Genomic DNA, 18,027 nt, shown 5'->3' with positions numbered 1-18,027 from the left:
ACGGCATCTGCGTGTTAATTTCCTGGATATCTAACCTACTGTTTTTGGCTGAGATTCTTAAAAAGATTGATTGTTCCGTCTTGTTCTTGTGTTTGTTTTGAGTTTATCGTTCCTAGAGCTGTATGTGGATGGTGACAAAAGAGGATGGGTCAACCATGATAAATACCGGCCTTGTAAAATAACTTCAGATAAGGGTTACAAGGATGAATTGATATTAAGCATTCGCCTGTCGTATCCAGCAAAATATGTCTTTAGTTTACGGGACGGTGGAGAAACCTAAGAATGTTGGTATATATTGGAAATCTGTTCACACAGGATATTGAATCCCATAACAAAACAAAGGAGCAACCGAAATACCGATTGACCGATTTGCAAGCATCTAATTCATCATGATTAAAAGTTAGAAACTTAAACAAATAGTGCTATCAAAATTCAAACTGAATATTAAATATTTAGTCAGAAGTTTTCACTTCATATATCAATAACAACAAAACATGGGAAGTTGACGCTTTAAAAACAAAATTAAATCAGTTTAATATTAAGTCATTTAGTCTATTAGTTTCTATACGTCTATCTAAAGCTATCAAAAGATGTCGATTCTTCAAACAAATAGATTCTATTATATATATCATTATATTTTTCAAGATATTTTTGGAGAAAAAAGTTTAACAATATTTCATTCTAAAAGTAATTATACAAATTGTACAAAAGACACATAAGTTAATTAAGTATTACGACATTTCGACACAGAATTATGTAAGTTATAATACCTACCATGATGACCCGATCTAACGTTGATTTAAACAGTCTAGTTTTGTCTTTGAATGACCTTATCTCGGCGACGTGGGTTTATAATAGGCTCGCAAACAGATAGTGTTTGACGTATCGAAAGTTCTACGTTGATAATAAGGTCAAGTTACTTCCATTTTTACATACACTGATTTTTTTATCGAGAGGACACTTACGTAAAGACAGGTGTAGAAAATATTCAAATATGTATATCTAGCTATATATCCAGTTAATTATCTACTTCAATTCATATAGATAATCGTATTGCCATCTGCTTGTCTTAAAACGGTTCCATTTTACGTTACATTTACACTATTAGCCTTTTGAACACTTTGAAAAATTCACATTCTAAATTACACGTTAAACAGGGAAAATTTCACCATACTTTACCATTCACATGTTTTGCCATTTGGACAAATGAACAAAAATTAAACAGTAAGAAGAGGTTTGAAGGTAAAGGTGCAATTTATGTATGAGATAACGTGAAGGTCGAAGACAACACTTGGTGAAAAAGGAGTCTTATACAAAGCGAAAAAAAAAGCCATAAATCTCACCCGCAAGTATGTTTCAATTAAAAAATTATACAGCTCACAATATGTCAATATTTTGTTCCTTTTATGCAACAAGGGTTGTTAAAACTACATTGTGTGGATTATCGTAGCACATACTGGACGATACTAGATTGTTGTGATATATATGTAGGTGAGGTGGGAAGTAACACCTGGGCATCAAGAATAAATATGTATACCTGTCTGGGTTGCCTAGGTACAGTAGACAGTGTGTAGAGACAGAGAAGAATGGTATGGCAATAGGTTGCTTGAAAAAAGATATGAGTAAATCAAAAGTAGGCATTCAAAATCAGCTGACAGGATTGGATTAAATCTTTACAGTATTGTATTGGGTGATATTTAAACATGAACACTTTTGTCGTTTACTTATCGAACATGAAAATTTTGGAATAAAAAAAATCAACAAATCATAAAAAAACATCTTACACACAGGAAATATACAAACTAAAAACACTAAACTTTTCCATATGTCTAGTAATAAAAATGAAGACAGAATTACAATGTGATTATTTCGATTTCAAAAACCTCAAATATCGTCACATTAACGATACATGTTTATACACGTTACGGTGATTACAAATTATTTTACATAAGTATACCGGTAGGTTTCATTATTGTTTACCGTTTTATCATTTAGCAATGAAACACTATTTGCTTTATTTTGCAAGATTTACATGATTAGTTTGTTCGATGCCGCAGCAGACGCTTACTCCTCGGACACACCTGGTCCCACTTGTATAAGACATCTCAACTTGAGATTTCCTTAAGTCGAGATTTTCCTCAGCTAATATCTCCTTGAAAATATCTTGTATGAAAATTCCTCAAGGAATTTCAGGACATCCTAGCCGATGACTTCCTCCTGTTCCTTGAAAATTTTTTATACAAGCCGTTTTTAAGGAGACATCAGCTGAGGAAAATCTCGACTTAAGGAAGTTTCAAGTTGAGATGTTTTATACAAGTGGGGCCTGGTCTTATTCCCTGTGCTTTGTCAGGAATATTTTTATTTTGCCGTTAGTTGTATGACACGTTTACATTCACTCGAATAGTGACACGGTTAAGAAAATACACATGTAATCGACGATATTCTAAAATTATGTGATGTATGACAATTACGAAATTTATCTAATTATGGGACTGTTGCACCTCCCCGTCTACATTTTGACTTTTCTTCTGACCATTTTGGATTTTCTTTGTCGCCTCCTAGGCTTCAAATTTTAGGCTTGTAGCATCACTGACGAGTCCTACAAGGACGAAACCGCTGTATGATGCAGTTTAATTCATTGTTTGGCTCTACTGTATCTCACTTTAAACTATGAAAAGGTGCTTTTCACTTGTGTGTCTTTGTATAATCTTTATTGAATTAGTTTGAAGCGTGGTTCTATCGATAACCTGGTATTCTCATTTCTCTTGTTGTTTTATCATACAGCATATTCATATCATAATGATTGGATACACATTGAAATTCAGTGCTTAAATTTGAAATTTGAAATATTTCACAGCTAATTGAATATCATACCATATAATTTAAACATGCTTATTTGTTATTCATTTGTTGGTACCGAATAATTTTTAAGATTTATCATAATGATGTTATTGTTATTGATGTCATGAACGAAACTTCAATGGCATTTCATAATAAGAGTTGACCACGTATAATGTAAAGCACTATCAAACTCACTTATAAACCCTTAATAAAGTGTTTAGCAAACACGAAATTCCTGTACTGTCCCACATCAACGCTAGATCTGGTGTCGATCAAATTACACATCATAGCAATGGAGGAATGGCCGAACGCTGCTATACATAGACAAGGTGTATTTGGGTGCATGCCACTCGATGATTTCTTGATTTACATTTTAGTAAGTTTCCTTATCATACCCCCCCTCTCATATCAGAGGTAAAAAATCTTTAAATGCGTGGAGAACAGGTATGACTGTATAAAGAGAATTATTATCTCGATGTAGGGTGACAATCCCAAATACCTTACATATCATAACGGTTCTACAATCTACGCTACAATTACCACAAGAAGTATTCTTTTTTGTATTGTTTCACTTTCAAATATTGAAAACAATAAGGAATATTTTGACACCTTTAATTCATATTTTTTTGCGGGGATGATATTATATCTTAATAAACAGATGTTCTTGAACCATAAAATATAATTGCGCTGAGATATGTTCAGAATTTATCAACACCGTGTTTACTTGAAATTGGAATTACTTAAATGATTATAAAGCACATGTCCTAGTTTAATCTCAAGATGCATTCTGTATTCCATAACTTATACTATAATATATACCGATATCATATCAAGTTAAAGTATCATTGCCATGTATATACAGTGGAGGCAATCGTGTATAGAAAATAATCAATAATATATATAAAATCAATGAAATTGAACACGAAATAATGACTAAATCTGTACTGAGTAAACAATCAGGTGTATATCACCATACATTCTAATATAAAATGCTTGCAATATCAAGGAGTTTAGTGACGCTGTAAACGACAAGGAATTCCCCTGCCATGAACCCCTACATACTCAAGGTTAACATTTCTACCCTGGCATATTTATAAAACTTACATCACAGTCACAAACGCACGTATGTATCTCGTTGAAACGAAATACAACAGAGTGAAATGCATTTCACAATGGGATGGCTGACGGGATACATGTTTATCGCGGTACTCTTCTCACATTCTGCAGGTATAATATACCTATAATTGTTTCTAAATATTTACTGTATATTTGCTTAACGAAATAGTGTTTAGTAATGACTCACTAGTGTATGGTCTCGTTCAGTATCACGATAGGGTATCAGTATGTACACAGAGGGCTCAATTCATTGCTTGTAGTTGATATTCAGTTTTAAGTATTTCGTGTTCCAGTTTTATTTACATATTACATTTTTACGATGATTTATCTCAGCAAGTATTGGGGACAGCTGAGAGAAAGAAAAATGGAAATATTAAAGACGTTTCTTGATGAATGACAATTTACAACTTTAATGTGTTTGACTAACTGGTCGATTTATTTTCAAATTTCTTTTAGATTCAGTTTTATTTAAATCTAAATACCTGACAAGAAAAAAAAATTCTACCAATCACTGAAAGCTTACATGCTTAAGGTACAAATATTGATTTTTTTTGTACCCATAATCTGAGAATCACATTTCACGATTTTTCCAAATAGTCATTTCGTAAGCAATTTGAAGTCTTCTAACACCGAGCGTGTATTTTATTATATTAACAGATCATGGACACGTGAATCCATAGCTAATAAATACATGTATTAACGTAATTAAGGAAAGTAACACATTATGTAATTTATCAGCTTTTGAAATAACTTTAATTGCTATGAATAGTTTTTGATCCGGGTAAATATTTAACATTGCCTACTGCTCAGAACCTGTATTATATCTTAAGTCCTATTTGCAGAATGTCTTTAATTGGATAACTGAAGAATTAAGCGGTAGACACAATATTGGTACATTTCTGAATAAGATTTTAATCCTCTGGATGATTATTTCATGTACAGTTTTATTCAAAATCATTTTGCTCAAATGAATGTCTGTTGGTAGTCAAATAGTGCAATTATTATGTCTCGGTTGCCTTTCATACGACACTAAAACTTCAAATAAATAGACAAAAACATTTAGAAAATACCAACATGGCAACATAATCATAATCCAAACTCAAACTCCTTAAAACTAGACCTAACTGTGAACAAAAGAATGTTTCTAGTCGGAGACTACCGCAAAAGTACAAGGGGAATAAGACCATGTGTTCTGGAAGAGAAAGCGTCTTCTACTTCATCTCATCAATAAATCAATAAATTTATTGATAAAGTCTATAAAATAATGTGAAAAGAGAGAAAATGGTCAACACTTTCATCTCATTAATATATTTTATTGATTTCATATTTAGTTCTATTCGTTAATAGCAATAAGCATAAACACAGCGTTCGGACATTCGAGAAAAGAATTATATGATATAAATTGTTTTTACAGCAGACGACATTCTACAACTTGGAATTACATATAAGTGTTTCACGCAAAAACCGATATTTTGAAATATTGCTATATCTAACATTTCGTTTTAAGATTCATGTACGGGTTTGTTTACATCCTTTCTTAATTTGAATATTTAAGGACTTTTCCTAACCATCGCACCAAGCAAAATACAATACATTGGCAGGAATGACGTCACCATCCGCTGTGAACTTGGTGAGACTGAAATAGCAAACCTAGGATGGATGCAAATATTGAAACAGAACCTATTAATGGAGAAGAGGCCATTTCTATCACTGAGAGTAATTGACGGTGTGGGACCGGAATGGGGTTCCGGAATAGATGTTGAAAAACTGGACGAGAAGACTTCGGTAAGGTTTTCAACCAAACCGATGGAGGAGACATATTTAGAAGTTACACTACATCAGATTGAATGTGAGGATGAAGGTGTATATTCATGCGAAGTTTTCGGAATGAATCTGAACGAAAGTTTGGTAAAGGAATCTATCCGAGAGGAATTGATTGTTAATTGTAAGTCAATCCTTTACTTCGTCTTAGCTCATTTTCCTTGATTATTTTTTCCATTATCTTTATGTTACTTTCCTTAGGACGCAGGTTAACTTATGTGTTCAAAATTCCGGAAATAAGTGAAGGGTTTGAGGTATAAGCTTTTCTAGACAGCTTTGACGAGGATGAAATAATATCATATTATGAATGATTTCTGATTTATTTGACCAACACGTACTTTTGTTATAAGTGTTTGAGGTTCGTGAGGTCAACAGACTTAAAACTAAGGCATCCACTTGTAGATTTGACTCATTCTATATCTCCACAGCCATTCCATCTGCACACATTTTATTATGGGATCGCTATATTAACACCACAATGAAGGGTGTTTCTGTTGTTGACGTGATACCAAAGAAAAGGGTGACAAATTAAATGTACAATTCTTCAAATATATATATATTTCAAATAATGTATTTGTTAACATTCATTGTCTTTGTCAAAAGTATGATTTCAATTCTTATAGTATTACCTTATTTTCTTTATTTGACGCAGATTAAGAACATTTATATTTTCAAGAAAACCCAAACGAGCAAGCTGGTATTACCTGCATTTATCCTGGTAGCACCGAAATAGGGATATAATCAAGAATTCAATTACTTGTAGGTGAACAAGTAAATATAAGATGATATGTACAAAAAATAGTTCTACACGGATACCCTTGGAAAATGCATTGAGAATCAGACCTTGTGTTCCGTAAGGGTATGCATCTTCAACTCGGCATGTAAATCTGGTCAATCAAAGTAAAGAAGTTTTCAAATAAGACGAATGTCAACATCAACCAGACACCTTGGCAAACTAACGAGTATTGAACATTTGTAATGTTGAACATTGTTTCATCAGACATTTCTATCTTTTTTTCATGGAAGCTTTTGGACGTCAGCCAACCATAACGTACTTCTCCACAGAGGTTCCTGATCACAACTTAGTTGTAAGTCCCGGAAGTGACGTCACTCTATTGTGTAGCGGTCTTGTAGGCAAACCACATATGCCGCTCAAATGGTACCGGTTTAACGAAAAAGCGGGAGTGTTCTTAGAATTGAATAGCGGTGTAAGTGAAGGTTAGTAGCTTATACAAAAACTCATTAATGGTAATTGGTATTTATCATAAAGAAAGGAAAGGAAACGAAAACGGATTTTCAAACGGCTCTGACCGGCGACGTTCATTATAGAGTTACGTCGATTCAGCCATTAAGACTCTGATGTTGATGAAGTAGAAATTGAAAATAGTAAAATTGTTATTCAATGAAAAGAATGAAAAGTCCTTAAAACTGAAACACAAAAATACAACATATGTATATGATGATAATGGTTTTACTTAATTGTACCAGAATATATTTTGTTCTCAATATTTAAATTTTTTTCTTAATTAAATTGATATTGAATTTGATCAAGACATGGAATTAATTGATGATAATATTTGTTTATAGAAACTTTGATGGTTGACAAAGACAATATGTGTTCTTACAACGGGAGCAGATACTTAACTTATACCGCGGATTACGAAGAAGGAGAGACTACTTTTCGATGTCAAATCGGACCGTTTTTTGACATCATCACCGTTATGACAACGGAATCAGATAGTAAAAGCTGTAAGTATACTATAATGTAAGTTACAACAAAACCATTATCCTATACAGCGATACATACACGTTTATAAAACAGCTGACTTTTATAATAAAATGTGTGTCACGTTTCATAACGGGAAAGGAAAACAACATTTTATTATTATTTGATTCCTTTTTGCTGATTAATTTTATTAATCATATATCATTTAATTGATTTTATCATTACATAAACCCAGAAATGGGTAAAGAGTACTGTAAGAACAGAAGTTACTTACAAACTAAAGTAACTGATATTGACTTGAATCAGTTCTTAGATATTATGCAGTCTAGAAGAAATAATTGAACTTTATCAAAGAGATAAAACACATGTTTTGTTATAGATTTATCAATTTTTGTTTTTTCTCAAAGTTTATAGCATGTTCAATAGAGACCTACCTAATCTTCAAACGGTTATGGGCAGTGGAAAGGCAAAAGGTTTGTTAACTTTCTTTATTAACCTCAGACAACAATGTAGAACAATAATCTTATTGTTTAACAACATCAAACACGTTCAGGTTAATATCATACAAAGAAATAGAATATTTCTCAGTAAGATCACTATGAGGACCTAAAATGGCCACATTGCTTAATTACGACCTACTTATTTCTTTCAAGGTCTATTGCTCAACATCAATCCATCAAAGGTGCAATACCAGGGTGATTTCGACGTCACAATAAAATGTTCCGTTGGAGATTTGGCCGAAAACCTGACACGACTTGGATATCTTCAACTTCTAAAAGAAGGTCCAGTTTCTTTGAAACGTCCATACCTAACGCTAACAGCTATGAATGGAACAGAACCAGAGTGGGGAACCGGAATAGATAGCCAGAAACTAGATATGAAAAGTACGATTACTTATAGACAATATCCTCCAGAAGAGGCTTTCCTTCAGGTGACTCTACACCGGATGGAATGTGACGATGAAGGAATCTATACCTGTGTTCTTTTTGGAATTGACGATGACAATAACATAATGCAGAAAACTGTCAGAGAAGAACTATCAATCTATAGTAAGTGAATGACAGATTAACCTACATTAGTAACACAGTAAACAACGCATAAGATTGACAAGGAAAAATGGCACATCCTGTCGTCATGTACATCGGTCTGTGAGTCTAGACGTGCGGATCCTACTGTCAGGACAATGATATGACATCACAACAACGTAGTGACGTCATCAAATTAACTCAATATCTTCACGTTAAAAAAAAATGCAATAATCGAGGTTTAAACATTCTAAAACTTGCAGATTGTCTGTTGTATACATACCATATTCAGCTGGCTTATTCCCGATAATCACATAATGGTTACGGGTTTCAAATGAAAGAGAGTACTTAAAGGAAAGCGTGCTGTCACATTTTTTCTAGCCCAAGAGGACGATTGGGAAGTTTATAATGGTCATGGCATAATAAAACTACAGTCTTCAGATTACTTGAGGTTCGAATAATCTTAATATTCTTTATGACTGTATATAATTTTATTCTTTGTTACAGCGTATGCTGGTGAACCGTGGATTTCTATAAATGGCCAGACGTTTCCAACAAAGGAAGTTCATGTTTCCCCAGGCATCAATCTGACTTTGACGTGTGCTGGGCCAGTAGGGAAACCACATGTACCTGTACAGTGGTACAAATACGATATGATGGCTGGAACGTACATCTACACTACGGAAGGAGTCGCTACAGGTACAAATATTGTGTCATCAAATGAATATTGTCATTTTGTTACTTTAAAGAGGTTTTCATCCGGTTGTTTGTTGATACAATGAAACTGCGAAAGATTAAATATGAAGAAAATTATCTAATTTATTTGATAGCTACAAACTGGTAAGGCTTCTTTCCGATGTACTGGGTTTAATATTTCTTCGAATCATTCAACATTGGCACAATTATTAACTGAAATACACTTTACTATTCGCTAGATAAAAATAATGCTTTCTTATTGGTTAATGTGTCTAAATGAACGAAAAACAAAATATAATCTTATTTTGGGGGACAATTGCACAAGGCAAATCTGCTTCAATATTGCTAAACAATCTTTGCAATAAGAAAATGTCATTCAAATCACAACGAGACGTAAAGTAGTAATATAAGTCTTTAATCAAGCCTGACTTTCATACAGTGTAAAAAAGCAGGTCGTTGCACTTCCAGTTTCTCTAAGTAAAAAAACAAAAAAACAAAAAATGAAATATTAGAGTGCTAATTTAAGTATACATTTAAAAAAAAGAATCACTTGACTTACCCATGGACCATCTTTGCCGATATACGGGGACATCCAAGATAACATTTTTCACGACGACTCTTGAGCATGATGTGACTTACGAATGTAAGATAGGGGCTTTTGCGGACACTATTACCGTTGTCATGGATGGAGGACCAAACGGTAAGTACAAAAAGAATATAAGCAATATCTAATAGGTTAAACGAGGCACTCTCTTTATCCAGAAACAATTTTCTGCAATCTAGATATAGTTTGGAGTTTAGTGTATGAGCAGTACAGTATTTGAATGTGCATTCATCATAAGCCGATTTGCAAAGTTTTGCAACGACTGAATAGGAAATTTCGGACCCAAGATCACAAAATGTAAATATTTAAATCGTATTTTGAGAAATATGTATATGAACATTTTCATGTGTTGGCAAAAATATCAGTTTATATGCAAACTGATAACTTGTTGCATAAAAATGACAGAAAAATGATAAAAATGAAAATAAAACAAGAAACAAACAGACAAAACAACACAGAATATATTTTCTTAATGCATGCATATTTGTTTCCATCATATTCTGTGAGTTGTTTCCCCTTAGCTGTAGGTTTTAAGTCATTATAGTTATCAGTAGGAATCCCCGAGGTGCAGATGATTGTTTCTTGAAATAATAATACATCTTGTTTGTAGATTTGTTTTAATTAAGTAACCACTGTCGTACAAACAATTGATGCTGAAATGACAAACAGATTATTGATCATCAGGTGCCGAAACGGATAAAGATAAATATCATTGTAATTTTAAAAAGTAGAATCAAACATACACAACGAATACTATCAAATCTGGCCATTACATTGTAATCCACTTTTGGTTTTCGTTTCACTATGATTATTGTGATGCTTTTACACAAACCATATCTCATTCATAATTTGTATTTTCTGACTAAATTCAGATATATCACTGATGAGAGATCATCAGAAAAAACAAATGAAAGAAGGTAAGTCTATTTATATGTATATTTAAAGAGATCACGGAAGTAATGGAAGTTTTAAATCAAATGCAATATAAAGTTCAAGAAATCACTTGGAATAGCCAGATCAAGGTCACTATGTAATGCAGCTGGCACTTTCTCACTTATCTTTATTTGAAAACGTGACATTTCTTACTTGACCAAGGTTTACATGGGTGCCGTTGATGAAACAGAAAACGCTTACCTTTCCGAACACCTATTCTCCTTGTACTTTTTCAGGAGACTCTGTGTAAATCTTTGTTTTGTTCAAATTTTGCCGTGGTTTTATGGAATTTGAGTTTGGATGGTGATTGTGTTGACATGTTGATATTTTCTTGATTTCCTTTCCACATAAACTGAAAAAAACCCTCTGATTACGTGAAATAACTGTCCATATTAAAGTGTCAAATATAAAGAAAATACAAAATGTACGATGATTCTGAGACATAATACTGGCTCTCTAACTTGGTATAAAATCGCCGATGTTATATGTAAAATATTTGTTATCTTGATGAACTTGCTTATACATGTTGTGCCATATTCTTTTTCTTCTACAGAAATCAATGTCGCAGAGGTACCCAAAGGTTCTAGAGTTCTGTGCATATTCTTAATAATAGTTGGCTTCCTCAACATTCAAAAGGAGTAATTTCTACTGAACATTTACTTTTCTTTGTACATTATTTAGAAATAAATGAAACTCTTATAAGTCATATGATTTATTCCTATTTTCAAAGAAAATGCGATTAATTTCAAACACGTATTATTGAGGGTGTTCTTATATCAACGATGTTGCGCTAATTTCAATAACATAGACAACTTTTATATCAGCTAGCCAGGAGACTAGGGACACAGCGGTCACAGAGAATGCATTCGCGTTGATCGCCGGATTTCACTTGCTATAATTAGAAGTTCATTTTTGATGTTGGTTCCAGTTATCATTTGTATCATATACGATACAATTCAGCTAAGGATTGCAATTGTGTTTGCTAAACATTATTTTACTAACGAGTTAATGATATCATGTTTCTACAATAAGCAGCTAATATGTTTAAAGAGTAACTCGATTCTTCACCCCGAATCAACAAAACCAAAATCCAATGCTTATTTTCTGACGGTTTGTTTTCAATATTTTGAACAGATCCAAGTCTTCAGTTACGAAAACGTGTGAAAGTCGAATGGATTGCGCTAAAAAATGTAGTCCGACATTTAAAATTAGAGAATGGTCAAATAGTATTACTCAGACAAAATACGATATTAAAATCATAATAACGGATTTTGTCAAAATATTGTAGAAATTATGAAAATTCACTGACAGCTACGTGAGAGATTAGCGACTAAACAGGATTCATCACTCTTCTCCGGCTTCGATTCGACTTGGGTGGCAGCCATTTTTTCATTGTCATGCAGCCTGTTTTTGACATTTACCAGTTGCTTATGTATCGATAACATTTGGAAATTAGTAAAAAAGTAATTCTGTATCAATCAGTGGACGATCGGGGCATTTTTTGGAGCTTTTTATTTTCTTGCAGTGGAATGTTAAAAAATGTTGTAGCTGATGAAATTTGCAAGGACTCAATCAGATAGCAAAACACGGAAAACCAATATATTCTGCTAAAAGTCACAGTAATGTCATATTTTGATTTCTTTAATAATTACTATATATATATATATATCTTTATCGATTTCCATTCTACAAATGCTATTACTTTTATTTCAAGATTAGCATCAAGCATGTGTAAGGTCTCTCCTCCTTACAGAATCTGTAAAGGATGTAGTCATACGTCCAGATCAATGTTAATCTTGTCGAATTCATTGGAAATGAAACAGACTAAATTTGGCAGTTTCATTGAGACGATCTTTAGTAGGATTTGAAATATTCAGACTTATGATGTTTGTAAATATTTCTATCAACTAAGACCTCCACTTCAACATGCCGACATACGATGTATGTACACATTCCCAGCCATGTATTGTTTGAGGATATGAGGCTGCATATCCTTGAATGATTTGACTATCTATTGTACATAGGTCATGAATGCACAGGGCCAAGCACTTGCAAGTCCTCATTTTAAGAGATTAAGTAGCCTTTTTTGCTGATTTCAAAACCATATGTTGATAGTAGGACAATGGTAATATTGGGTTTTCCCTTGATTATCAAGTAACCTCTACCAGTGATATCCTTCGCGTGCTCCATCCAGGCCAACAAGAATTATTAATATATCTTTGTGTTACTTAGCTCACAAACTGCACTTAATATAAAGTTTATATTTTATATATCATAGATTATTATTGTACAATTAAGAAATTCACTTATTAAATAGCAAATGTCCACACTATTTTGACAGGTTCAAGATTCGATGAATGTATGTTAGATTTCCAGGTGTAAACAAAATAAATTAATGTCTCTGTCTTATGTTTTGCCACTGTAAACAGATGAACTATTATTTCCGTACAACAGTTACACTTCTGCATTAACGTAAACATAAGAATGCCATTACTTTCACATACTTGACATAGATCTTCAATATCACACGTTCCGGTAGATGACAAACGACTTTTTGCATCAATCTTAATGGTATTGCATATATTTTTACCAATGACACAAAAGTACCAAATGCCAACGTGGTTATAACAAAGATACATATAGATATTATGCAAGATATGAATATGTACAACTATATATTTCGTAATGCTAATTGATTATGTATATTTGTGAGTAGCTATTCCTCAAGAAAACATGTTTTATTTTTGTGTAAGATTTTGCACATATACACGTTAATAATGTTAAATTTGAAAGTTTCCTTTGCAGTCTTTGCTTCATACAGGGCACGAAAACCATTGTGCATACATATATGTCAAACATTCATACAGAGACAATCTGGGGAAATGAAATGTTCTCCAAAATGTAAGGGTGTACAATCGAGAGACTCGTTGGTTGACAAGTAGAGTTTGGTAAAAAGTAAAAAAAAGTCACGTTAATTGGCGTTGTGAAAAACAGAAACTACAACACATATATACTATAGTTTTCATGATTTTTGCGAAATTAAAACAGGCTAGGAGTCATTAAAGCAACATTGGATTTCCTTATTATAATTGTAGGTGATAACATGACATAGTCGAAAATGAGGAATTTGAGATTGACCAGAAAGACATCTTACAAAATATATCGATGATAACTATATTCCAAAGATAAATGATAATCTATTAACATAAACATTGCAGCGTTGATATCAATCACTTATCTGGTGATACTGAGCAAAAATCATTGTCTTATTAAACAGAGTGAATACAGTTATGGAAACAGTCAAAGTATGGAATTGCCAGCAATATCACTGTTATGTAACCTGTTATAGTAATTATAGTCTTATAATTGCAGTGTTCGTCTAGTACTATTGTAATGTAACGACGGCGAAGAAAAGCAAATATTATATGAGTTAAGTATATTGCTGGTATGACCTTATTAATTAACTGTACTGACAATAACTGTACGACTTTAAATATACAGCCATACTCTAAAATTTCATTGACATGGTTATGAAATACACACCGAATAACTCAAATAATCGAAATAATACGTCTTTATATGCACTTAATTTCAAAATTAAATAAAACGAATCGATTTGGTTAAATAAACGTGACCTAATTATTACCAATTTCTTTCTTTCTTACAAGTCTAAAAATTAAACTACATGGACCTTTCGCTAATTGGTAATGTAAATATCAGGCTATGCTTTCACAATGTGTATGCCGCATGAGATACCATATTTATCAGTAGTCTTTAGCAAGAAGGGCTAATCAATTTCAATTTGCTGCAGTTTAGACCTTGATTACTTTGCAACAGACATGATGTAAAAATATAGTTGAAACAATAAAATTCAATGCCAAAATAGATTTTAGAATGAACGCTTCATAGGATTATTTTTTATCAGCTTTAGATAGACTGTGATGTGTAATTTTGTCAGTTGATTTCATTTTAGCTTGACGAAATAAATATGACACGAATTTGACCCAACTGACATAATTTATGACAAATGCCTCACTTACGTGTACGCAATTAAAAAAATCTAGATTTAATTGATAATGATTAAAAAGAAATAGACATGGGGCAAGCACGTACAAGGCTTTTTTTCTGAAAATGAATGAGTAGTAGATCTATAAATAGTGACCCGTGCCAGGGAACCGCTGGTAGTACCAGTGACACATATACCTTTACCACTGTGGTATTGTTACGTGATATGATGGTGACAAATTATTGTCTTAAATATCAACGTTGAAGATATTACGCGTACTGTGAATATTTCTGTCGTCCCATTTTTATACTTGCGATATGGGTGTAAAAAGTGAAACAGATTTTCGAAATAAATTGGTTTTAGTATCACTGTCTTATCACCGATCAGAAGAAATACGAAAGCAACAGAAAACAAAAGAGTATTTTTATACTTAAAATTCTTGATAGTCATATTTTAACGCAATACTTTCAGCGAGAAAATCGCAAAATAAATTTACCTCTAAAATATGTAGGTAAATTTGCATTACTCGGATTAAATTCGGATAACCAAATTCCGTCTTTGTACGTCCGATTAAGAAACCAAACACTGAACTGGCTAGTCACTCACCTTCATAAATAATTCAATCGTCCTTGTAAAACATATCATTTATCTCATATATGATGGCACGGACAGTACAATGTTTTGTTTATAAGCTTTCTTTAAACTTTCAATAATCAAACACGTGCAATCATATCCGTATTTTTGGTTGTTACAAATTCATTTTTGAATTGGTTCGTAGAAATAGCCTCTGCGATAACTTTTTGAAAACGATCAATTTCAACGCCTCAGGGGTTTCGTAAAGGGATATTTTGTTTGCAGTTATTATTCTGTAATAAGAATCAAACTCAAAACGCAAATACAAATGAAATAGCAACACGTGTAATTAATAATAAAAATCACTGATAAATTATTAGCACAACATATTTTAATACCATAATTTATTCTAATTAGTTTGTCAATAAGGCATAATATATATTTGATTTCGTTGTCTGACTCTTTTGTGTCTTACTCTAAATTATGAAAAGGTGCTATTTACTTGTGTGTCTTTTGTACAATATTTGATATATAAACAATAATAAAGTGATGATTAATATCACTGTAGGTACATGTTCATCTGATCAGTAAGTCACAATATATTACAAACACGTTTATATTACATATATCAGCTGGTAGGATCAAGTGTGACAGCATGGTGACAGGCCTGATATGTTTATAACAACCGTATGACATAGATTGTCCTGATTTGTAAATACTTCCTTTTGTTTAGGAGCATTGACGTCATTTATCAATGTATAATCACCAGATAATTAAAATTTGAAGAAATATTCCCATCAGTGATGTATGACAAACAGAAAATTAATCATATGACGGTGATACATCCTTCAATGAAATGATATATCCAGTTAAAATGTATTAATGATATACAGAGCAATACTTTCTGAATGGGTGGAGTAAAATAGATATTACAAGATAAAAATACAAATAAATAGTATTAGAAATAACACACACTGGACTTAATAAAAATTGGGAATCGAATGATTAATGTATTTATACAATAAACTTGATATTATCAGTCTAAAGATAACTATGCTATACAAAACAATACCCCATGTACGTATATAGTAAAATAAGAATGATAACACAATCTGTGTGTATGCAGTAAATAACACTTATAAATCTTAGATATCTTGCTATTTTGCTAAACTTGTGTATCAATCAATAAAACGTAAACTAAATTATCAATTGCATACATCCAATGAACAGGCCTTATTTGATTAAAACGGGGAATAAAACATCCCAGGTAAAACAGAAAAATACTCAGAAAAAGAGAATTTTGACAGAAGCAAAGATTAATCAATGATCGATTGACTCAATACTTCTTTTTGCTTAACAATTCAAACATTATATGGGAAAATAAGGATGTGTTCATGATGTTCGTATAAATGACCTGACGAGAAGAACATATTTCTGTATAAGAAAATGTCCGCGATGCTTTTTATGCACGTTGACATACCCAGCGAAAACATTATATCTACGCTGGTACTCATTTTGGTAATTTGATATTATTCAGATTTCACCACAAGTAATTGATATAAGTGTTTAAGATTATATTGTCAATCCTTATAATGACCTCAGTTTTGACACAATCAGATGTATCCGGTTGAAATATTACACACGACTTGTCCTATATCCAAAGAAGCAAATCTGCTGAAACATTTAAAAAGTCACCGCCATTACATTGCTTTCGCTACTGTTTAATGTATCAACCACCCGAAATCACAGTTTTGGCCTGTCGGACAAGGGAATCCGTGTCAGATGAATAAGAAACATTTAAATATACTATGAGGTATAATAGTTGTTGCGATGCCATGACGTAGCAGTAACAAAATAATGGTAATGGTCAATAACTTTAAACTTTATCACTAATTAGTTATATGGTTTTCAAAAGGAATCTTCAAAAATTAAAAATTCTCACATAAAAAGAAACAATAAAAAAAAATATTTATGCAGAATGAAGAAAGCATTCACTAATTGTAAGATTGTTTGAAAATATGTATCTCATACCAAACAAAACTTTATGTCATTTTTTATCGTCTTTATATTTAACATTTAACATATTTTTCAAATATGTAAGCTCTTTACAAGTAACAAATCAATAAAACTTTGTACTGGAAGACTAAGTGCCAATAAACTTCTTAACGATAGCAGGTGGTAGACAGTGCTGGTGGACTTCAAGTCCTCGAGGTTTGCCGTTACCTGCATGCCACGTTTTAATTCATTCGAATTGTGGCACGGTTTAGAATATACACATGTACCTAACTTTTCTTTGGATAACCTTTGGTTTTACTCAGTCGCCTCCAAAGCTTCAAAAGTTTGGACCCCAGCATTACTGACTAGTCCTAGAAGGACGAAACCGCTATAAGATACAATTTAATTATTTTTTTGACTCTAATGTTTCTAACTCTAAACTCTCGAACTATGCTGTTCACTTTTGTGTTTTTGTACAATCGTCGTATAACGCCATTAAGTTTCCTGCAATAATTAATCAGCTGGTAACGCCTCACTGACACCTTGCCTTTCGGGTTATATTGTCAGGTCATGCACCTATAAAACATCTAATGTAGTATACAATGCCAATGATATACCACATAGGGGTCAAGGTGTTTATGTTAATGGATAAGTGCTACTGACCACAACCCTATAGACTGGACACTGTTAA

At 32.5% G+C, this 18,027-nt stretch overlaps 1 protein-coding gene across 1 annotated transcript; it reads left to right on the top strand.

Moving 5' to 3' along the window:
* The first annotated feature begins 4,007 nt into the window (after positions 1-4,007).
* On the top strand, positions 4,008-11,404 carry LOC132560780 (uncharacterized). Its single transcript, XM_060225455.1, has 10 exons — positions 4,008-4,068; positions 5,513-5,902; positions 6,805-6,996; positions 7,366-7,527; positions 7,912-7,977; positions 8,158-8,553; positions 9,037-9,228; positions 9,770-9,925; positions 10,702-10,746; positions 11,316-11,404. The coding sequence occupies exons 1-10, from the start codon at positions 4,014-4,016 to the stop codon at positions 11,402-11,404; spliced, it is 1,743 nt and encodes a 580-aa protein (XP_060081438.1). The 5' UTR covers positions 4,008-4,013.
* The last annotated feature ends 6,623 nt before the right edge of the window (positions 11,405-18,027 follow it).

The sequence above is a fragment of the Ylistrum balloti genome, unplaced genomic scaffold (assembly GCF_031769215.1).
Source record: "Ylistrum balloti isolate Yb309-2 unplaced genomic scaffold, AGI_CSIRO_Ybal_v1 Utg371114, whole genome shotgun sequence".
Lineage (NCBI taxonomy): Eukaryota > Metazoa > Mollusca > Bivalvia > Pectinida > Pectinidae > Ylistrum > Ylistrum balloti.
Note: the sequence above shows the minus strand (reverse complement) of the source record. Positions and strands in the feature narration are given on the sequence as shown.

Bases quoted from the DNA above. Each gene is read 5' to 3' on its own strand.
- LOC132560780 (XM_060225455.1), top strand. From the start codon at position 4,014: ATGGGATGGCTGACGGGATACATGTTTATCGCGGTACTCTTCTCACAT. The intron at 8,554-9,036 runs GTAAGTGAATGA...TCTTTGTTACAG, and splicing joins AGAAGAACTATCAATCTATA to CGTATGCTGGTGAACCGTGG. The intron at 9,229-9,769 runs GTACAAATATTG...TTTAAAAAAAAG, and splicing joins TACGGAAGGAGTCGCTACAG to AATCACTTGACTTACCCATG.